At 41.7% G+C, this 9250-nt stretch overlaps 1 protein-coding gene across 1 annotated transcript; it reads right to left on the minus strand.

Annotated features, from left to right (window-relative positions):
• Window positions 1–4190: 4190 nt before the first annotated feature.
• On the minus strand, window positions 4191–7902 carry arf3a (ADP-ribosylation factor 3a). The gene is made up of 5 exons (XM_073470308.1): window positions 7850–7902; window positions 6597–6779; window positions 6400–6510; window positions 5942–6066; window positions 4191–5850 (listed from the first exon to the last, which is right to left on the minus strand). Exons 2-5 carry the CDS (start codon window positions 6742–6744, stop codon window positions 5689–5691), a joined length of 546 nt encoding a protein of 181 aa, XP_073326409.1. The 5' UTR covers window positions 6745–6779; window positions 7850–7902; the 3' UTR covers window positions 4191–5688.
• Window positions 7903–9250: the final 1348 nt, after the last annotated feature.

The raw sequence follows: 9250 nt of genomic DNA on the forward strand, positions 1-9250 counted from the left end.
GTTAGCCCCAAGCCTCCAGGAGGAGTGCCAGGCTTTGAAGCCAACTTTCGTAGTGGCCAAAACGCCACTGAGCAGCTTTCATAGGAATGAATGGGGCTCTGCCTCCAACACTTTTTCCAGGTTTTAATAGAACATCCATGGCTAGCTCACTTAGCGGTGCAGCTAGCAGTCCAGATGGGGAGCTCATAGCACCGGATAAGTGTTGGTGTTTACACTGCAAGCATAGGATGAGTGGACCAGGCCGGGCCGAGGCTAGCTGGTTAACATACTGAACATGCTTTGCAACACAGTACATATGTCATAACACAAAAAATGTTATTCCATCAAATTCTGTTGATAATTGTTGGCTAGTTAAGTTTTTAATGTCTTCAACAAGTCTTACATATTGAACCTTTAATCAACAGCAATGCATCGTATTGATTGATTTTTACTTTCATGTCATGAAGATGGCCAAGACAGGCTTTACAAGACACCAAAAGTACAGTTACAGTAGTCAAACATTTAATTTCATAACAAGGGTATTTGACAGGGTATTTTGTTCAGAATCATCTAGCCAAAAGAAATCAGCATAAATGGAGGACATTTAGTAAAAAAAAAACAGGACATGCTGTTCAGGGCGTCACTTTGTGTTGAAAAGTGGTGGGGACATAAGGGCTTAGATGAAAAGAAGTCTTGTAAACAATCTTCAACAGATGCAATTTTAGGCAGTGTAATGTGGCAACCATATGAGGTTGAAGTATTTATTTACTTTGGGGGAAAACATGCATAATGTTATGCTAACATTTCTTATTTTTATGACATTTTTAACAAATTATGCTTTTAAGAAGTGATGGGGACAAAATCTGCCATTTCAAAAAGTGCTGGGGGCATGTCCCCAGTGTAAATGACACCTGTGAATCCCTTACATCCTTGTAGACGGGACAGAAAAACAAAAAATGAAGCACATTCTTAATCTCACCTAACTCTTACAACAAAGTCTGTTTCCTTCTGGACTGACATTAAATCTGCTGGGCTGATGGTAATGTTCCTGAATGTGACTGAACAAAAGGATTTTTGCCTTATCTTTAAATACGTCTTCACATAAGGTTCTACACTGTAGTTATTCTCTATGAGACAATAAATTAATAATTTTTGGTTATACCATATATAAACAATCAGTTTTCTCTATACATGAGAAACTTTTTGCTCCTAATCTCCTGAATATCACAAATCAAACCTCCTCTGGAAAATGAATGATATATCGTCTAAATAGATTCTCCACTTAAGGCCAAACTGAGTAAATATAAGGAAACACTTCATCCTTTGGTTGATCAACACATCTGGAGATACATGGTTTTCACTGGACAAGAAGGGAATGAAAATTTGTAATCTGAAAAGTAACTAGTAACTAGTAAGACAAATGTAGTGGAGTAAAAAGTGCAATGTTTTCCTCTGTTATGTAGTGCAATTGAAGCATAAAGTAGCATAAAATGGAAATATTCAGGTAAAATACCTTGAATTTGTACTTAAGTACTATACTTGAGGAAATGTACTTAGTTACATTCCACCACTGTTCACAACGCCACCATGGTGTCAGCCCCAGTGTCAGCCCTGGTGGCCCTGTCCCTTCCAAAGGCGAGCTGTGGGGGTGACTGCTGTGGCCTTTTGCGGTTGCCACTCCCTTCAGAGATTGATGAATTGATTGTGGGGCTGCTGCCAGTGTGTCTGTGCCCTGGGCGAAGGCGTCCCGGTTACGGGTGGGAATCCCAGCTATGGCATCCGCCCTGGGGCTACTATTGTGGTTGTCCTGCAGGGGGCCCTGGGGGCTGGTGGCCCCGGGAGCAGCTCTGACCCACATACTGCTGTCACACCCCTGGAGACACAGCGGCACTCTCCTCCACACAGACCTCTGATTGGCTCAGACAAAATGACTCTCTGTGGAGAGCAGCAATTCCACAGGGAAACTACCTGACTGTGTCAAACTTCTCTTGATGGCAGCAGTTAGCAAAGGCCAAAAGAGAAAGACCACATAGATCCATGTCCTTCCCACCTCTTTCCTTGCCCATATCCACAGTACATGCTCAATAACCAGGTTCCTTGTATGTGCAGTTAATTAATCTGACTTCAGTCTAATTTGGCAACCGATACGAGGAACATTTGCCGAGTTAAAAACCTTTACGTCAGAATGTTGTGCAGAAAAATGAAAATTATCAGATTGTTTTCACTTTCATCCTCTGAAGTTTCTCTGTGCTCGCCTTAAATCTCAGTTTAGGTTCATGTTTGTAAGAGCGTGACTTTGTGACATCACAGCTAGTTTGGAAGCATCTGCAGTGGATGTAATATTGCAGTTCCCGTGACACGGCAAGCAGAGTGCTATTTGATTGTGCATATGTTGGATATTTGGATATTTGGAGCAAATATATAACCTACAAACGTGGTAAAAGCCTCATAATTTAACTTTTTGTGGAGAAAACCATATCAGACACAAATCATTCCGCCAAGGCCAAACAGTCCCCTTTAATTCAATGAAGCCCGATCCAAATGAAACAACCCATACCTACTTAACCATGATTTAAGCTCACCATATCTAAGATCCACATCAAATTGTACTCACTCAAGGATACCGGCCACTTATATACATATGATTTTATTCAAGATCCATGCATTAATAATGAAAATGTTGGAAAAAATGGAAATCTCGCAATGTTAAAGAAAGTGAGAACATTTCCTGGATCTGTCCCTTTATCCGGATCTGCACCAAATGTTACAGAGGTCTGTTCTGGGCCGCGACCCACCCTCCATTCAAGTTTTCAACAGTTTTTGTGTAATCCTGCTGACAAACCGACCAAAAAACAAACATCTGTAAAAACGTAAGGTCTTGGGTGGAGGTAATTTGGGCTGGGCAATATATTTATATTGTGATATACAACTATATATATCATCTTAGATTTTGGATACCGTTATATCGTGTTATGGCATAAGTGTTGTCTTTTCCTGGTTTTAAAGGCTGCATTACAGTGATGTAATTTTCAGAATTTACCAGACTGTTCTATTTAGTCATTAAATCCACATTACTGATGATTATTTATCACTTATTGTGCTAAAATTTTGTGAAAGTATCAATTGTCATCCCTACGATAATGTCGTACTATTGATATCCAGCTCAGTCCTAGCATTTATGGAGTGCAAGATATCAAATCAAATCAACTTTATTTATATAGCCGTGAAGAAGTGAGTGAAGAAAAACTTGCCATATTGAAAAAAAATCCTTTTAACAGGGAAAATATATCTATATATACATATTATATATATTTATTTATTGTATATATTATATTCATCATCTATCACGATGTAGCCTAAAAATATTGCAACATTATTTCAAGGCCATATCACCAAGCCGTGGCTCAAAGGTTTGAGAAGGGATAAAGTGCAAATGTTAAAAAGGTGAAAAATGAGTCAGCCAAAGCAAATTTGTGTTCTGGTCTTTTTATTGATTGATGGATGTAGTGCCAGGAATCATTAAATCATTCAACACTTTTGCACCAGTTTGTGTTGCTTTTATCTCCTCCTTTTGATAATATTCCTCTAAAATCCAATGAATCCATGTTCAGTTTGTTCCCTTTTTGAATAATCATCATCAGCTGGAATGTTCTGCAGTCAGTTTAAAAGTCGGCCAATAGTCATTGAAAGAAGGATGTTTAGCCACAACAGTACTGTGAGTGCATCAGCGTTACAGATCATAGGTGAGATACTTGAATGGTCGGACATTCCTACATACAAACCTGTTATCAAAGAGAACTTAACCACCTGCAATATAAGGCCACAAAAACAATTTTCACACCAAACCGAATGTAATAGATTGCACGTCACACACACAAGCTGCTGTCAGTTATACATATCCGCCAACACACTGACCCCAGTATCTACAGGTGTATCAATAACACTTTCAATTTGAGTACCATGGTATACTTTTCTTGTTACATAAACATATATACAGTTGCGCTGACATAGAAAAGCATGCTTTTGCATATTAGAAGGTTGTTCGGTAAACTTTACACTAAATCCATAACATTTATCAGTACAGCATTGTTCCAACCAGCAGCAGTAATTTAGACTAACAAATATAGTCTGAGGAAACAGGCTATTATAATTCACTTTTATTACAGATCTTGTACAGTATTAACATGCCTTATGATGCAGTATTACTTTCATCCTCTCTCCTATTTTTTTCAATTACGTGATTTGTGTGAACACTCAAAAAGACGACTGTCTGATCTAGTAAGCAAATCAAGAAAAAAACACAAAAATCAACACTTGCCTTTTGGTCCAAAATAAATAAATACTCCATTCAAAAAATACAAGAAAAAAAAAAAACAGACGTTACATTTTTTACAACAATAATGCGTTTAGTGTTACAGAGATACCGTTAAAACAAGAAACAAGTAATGTCACGCCAATTAGGGATGGATAAATAAGGATGACAAGCAATGTGAGTTCTTGTTGACAGATATAGTGCAGCTGCTCGCGCAAACTGAATTAAAAAATAAAACATTCGGAACCGTGTAAGCTCTCTGATATTGCCAATCACATGCTCTGCTGCATCACTCTCCACAGGGCAGGCCAATAGCAGCATCATTTTTCTTCCCAAGCCACAGAGGTGGTACAGTGTGCCTGTTCTGTCGTCTGTATCAGTTCAGCTGTCACACCTCGCTGACGCCAGACAAATTGTTTTAACCCTTATTGAGCCAGGCAAGTCGACTATTAGAACAAATCTTTATTTACAGCAGCGGCCTGCAGTAGTTCACACAGCTCTTCACAAGCCCACGAGCCAGTACTGGGATATCTCCATGCAGTTTGGGAAGCAGCAATATACAGTGATACCGGGGCTTCTTTTTTAATTTTTTTTTTCCAACAGCTGCCTTAGCAGTGAATGCACATTGCAATAACGGGAGGGAAAACCATGTGATGCACTTAAAACGAACAGGGAATAAATAAATAAATATATGCTGACAAAAATATGAATTGTTTAAGACTATCCAGTATGTCGTCATGTTTTGTGTCGATAAAATCATTAAAATAAAAATAAAAATAAATACATTTAAATAAATTAAATCTAAAATAACTTAAAGTTTTAATAAATAAAAATTTAGCTCTGAAGCGCGTAATCTGATGGTGGTAAAACAAGAAAATGTTACATTTATCGGAGCCTGTATGAGTATGCTGTTTTTAAACAATGTGATAGTATTCTGAGATAGTACTCCCACTATACTATTAAGACATTCTTTATAATTAACATCAAGTTTAAAGTATCTGAGGGAAGGTTGCTCTGCCATCATCACCTTTTCTGGACAAATTAAAAGGTGATGGAGGTCAGAGGTCATAGAGACTGCAAAGTAGAGGGAATACATATGCCTTTGCAGTAACATTATACTATTACATCCCAATATTTAGCTTGTAAGAATGTGAGTAATTTAGGTCAACTTCGACACCATTGGTTTGTAAATATTTCAAAATGCTCACCGCAGATCCAAATAAATCATATGACTGAAAATAAAGAGATGAAATTAAAGTATTGGGGGGGGGGAGCCATTGAGAGTCACCCCCTGGGAGCTTTTCAGCACTACCTCTCCATGTAAACACAATGGATCCACTATAACTTCTACCTGGAGCTGGCACCCAGGCTCTTCCCCACTTTACTGACCGTACCCATCACTTCTTGTTCTTCAGCTGATTGGCCAGCCAGTCCAGGCCCTCGTAGAGACCGTCTCCGCTGGTGGCGCAGGTGGCTTGGATGTACCAGTTACGGTGGCGTAGGGAGTGTAGGCCCAGCTTGTCTGTGATCTCTGCAGCGTTCATGGCATTGGGCAGGTCCTGGAGGAAAATCACATTGGGTGTGTCAATCAGGAGGCTTCAGGAGGAAAAAAGTAGGAAATACAAAAGAGGAGACACAAGAACGCTGTACCTGTTTGTTGGCAAAGACGAGAAGAACAGCATCCCGCAGCTCATCTTCAGCCAGCATCCTCATCAGCTCCTCTCGAGCTTCATTCACACGCTCACGATCATTGCTGTCCACCACGAAGATCAAACCTGCAGGGAGAGATAAGAGATTGTGTCTTTTTAAAGAGTTAAACAAAACCAGACACAATTTCATCCATCTTTTTGACAATATGCTGACATTACATTTCTAAAAAATCATACTGCTTAATCACATTTATTCACCGTAAAGGCTTTCAACATGACTAAGACAATAATAATTTGAAACAGTTGGAGGCTGTTTGCAAGTGACCTCATCTTAAGCATTAGTCAGATATGCCCTCAGGTGCTGGGGGCGAGAGTGTGCTGCAGGATCTGCCACAGGACTGAGCACCCTTATTAACTCCAACATGGCTGACTCTTTAAGAAGCAGCTGGCGCTGCTCACCCTGGGTGTTCTGGAAGTAGTGTCTCCACAGGGGACGGATCTTGTCCTGGCCGCCCACGTCCCACACGGTGAAGCTGATGTTCTTGTACTCCACTGTCTCTACATTGAAACCTGGATAAAAAGCAAACAAAATGAGTTACAAAAGCCGGACGAACTCAGTGACACGCTGTGTTGCAATGAATTCTTTCCTCACGCACCGATTGTGGGAATGGTGGTCACGATCTCCCCCAGCTTCAGCTTGTAGAGGATGGTGGTTTTCCCAGCGGCGTCGAGCCCCACCATGAGAATCCTCATCTCCTTCTTGCCTATCAGGCTCTTCAACAGGTTCCCAAAGATGTTTCCCATGATGACTGGTGGCTCTCACCTCAACTGCGAAAGAACTGTGACACAAGCTACTGAAGGGACTGCTTTCCATACGTGGCAGCAAAGCAAAACAAACCGTGAACCACATATAGAAAGTCAAAACCACCCACACACAAATCACAGCAGCTCTTCAAATGCTTAACATCACCACCATGTTAGGGCTCGAAGCCACCTCAGAGGAAAGCCAGTAAAAGTATACTTCACACCTCGGCAGGCGGCTGACCTGACTTAAAAGGCTTGTTGCTTTACACTTTGACAGCTCACTTGGGAAACTGGCCGCCATACTGGATCACTTTTCATGTGCTGCACAGTAAACCACCTTTTCTGCTGTTTCTGGCGATTGAACAAATGCCTGTGTAATACTCACTTTATATGACACTGAATGGCACATAACCTCGAGCTGTGAGAATGAAAAACAGCCCCTTTGAATGTGACTTGTAGTCTTTTTCTCTGTATGGCCCCTTTAACAGGCCAACTCTGCTGTCAACTTGAGCCATCCTACCTGAGGTGCGTTTGGGTTCACACGGATATTCCATAATTAGAAGGGAGCCTCCTGTGCGGCATACGAGGCATCTCTAGAAAGCTTTTATTTTGTATGCTCGTCCATCTCAGCCGATGCTGTTGGCTTCGCCATCCATTCATTTACCTCAAATACACAGGCTGTAGCTGCTAGCATAGCCTTTCATACAGCTGCAGTGGCCGCACATCCATGTACATCTGTCATAACGCGAGGGGAAGACGGCTGATGCTGCAGTACAAGCAGGCGGTGAATTTGAATGAGCACAAATTGCGGCTTTCCAGCGTGAAACGAGAATTATTCGAGCTGTAAGCCAGCGATAATATAAGCTAATGTCTTCGATATCGAAAAGAAAAATCCTCCGGGTCAATTTGTGTGCTGTAATGCCCTCGTACAGTCACGACAAGCGCACCAGTCGGCCTGATGTCGTCGATTTAGCGGCCGCTTATTTTTCATTCAGCACGAAGCGTTACGAGGCGTTAAAAACAGCGTTAAATCCGCTGCGGTCGCCTTTATTACTCGTATACATCTTTAAGCATTTTTCACCATTTGCATGTCATTCACACTTACCCGTCAACGGCAGGCAGGCTACCAGCTGGAGTCAAGGCAAAGGACTGGATGATAGTCTCGCGATGAGCAGCGGCTGTGTTACTGGGTGTTCTCGCGATATTTGGACTCCAGAATACCTCTCATGGTTTTTTCATCGATGACTTGTTAGAAGCCAGGAGCACTGCCGGAGGGCAGCTCTAATTTAATGTTCCCTTCATAAAACATAAAAAATAACTGTGTGTATCATCAGCATCGACCTGCTTCAAGACTTAAGCTGATTTTTGTGAGATGAAATGCAGCGTAGAGCTTTTAAGACGTGATTCATACACAATGTAGTTTGTGACAAATAGACATGGGTGTAAATGTTATTTGTGTGGTGGCTGCTGCGGCAGGATACCAACAGCTAAACCAATATGATATGTAGTAGAGAGTCTGCAGGCAAACATGCTTGAATAATTAAAACAGGAATCATCTTAATGAATAAGTAAATGGCTGGCTGTAATAGGATGCCAAGTGATACTTCCTGGCAGCAGCCCTCTGTGTGTGACAGATAATGAGGTGACAGGAGGCACAAAAACACAGACTGAATCAATATTAAAGCAGGTTACTACTACTGAGTACTGATTTTGTTAAGGTATCATGTTACTTTATATTTATGTACTTTTGCAGCAGGATGACAATACATACAGGAATTAGGAAGGAACTCCTAAGTGTGGGTTTAACCCATTAACCATAAAAGAAAACAACCCCCAGAGTGATTACATGACATGCCCAAAACCAGCCCCACAGCCACAGGTGAATTCAACATTCGCCTCCCTCTTCCTCTCTGTTGTGTGTCGGTCAGTGGTCCGGTGATAGATGTGTTTATCAATCCAGTGGTGAAGGCAGAGGAATAAAGAGGGGAGCAGATGTTTGCAGCTGCAGACCAGATTACGGGGTGGAGTGGATGGTGGGGGAGCCTGCTGAGTTTGTGTGCGCCGGGGAGTTTTTCGAGAGGGTTACAGGGGGGTTACAGCGGGCTCGGGTGGTGGCAGGAGAGGTGGGGTGGGGAGTTATGACTTAAAGGAGCCTTTCCTCTGAAGTGTCTGCCAGCGTGCACCCCAGCAAACACAATCACAAGTCTCGTTGGTTCTGCTAGCTGAACTAATGAGGGCCTGCGCGTTGAGGGCAGGGGCTTTGATGTTCTGGGTAGCTGGCTCCTTGTGTTTTCTCTCCCGCTCTCCTTCTCTGCCTGTCCCACATCAAAAAATGAAAGGGGAGTTGAGAAGCAGATGTTTTCAGGCATGTATTTATACAGAGTACACTTTATTCACCCCCTTCTCCATACCCCCATTTGTCCTTTGCTTCTGCATCTCTGCTGTACGTACAGCAAGGATCTATCTCCCTATCTTTATATCCAACTAAACACGCTAAATCGCCTTA

This window comes from Pagrus major, chromosome 7 (genome assembly GCF_040436345.1).
Source record: "Pagrus major chromosome 7, Pma_NU_1.0".
Taxonomy (NCBI): domain Eukaryota; kingdom Metazoa; phylum Chordata; class Actinopteri; order Spariformes; family Sparidae; genus Pagrus; species Pagrus major.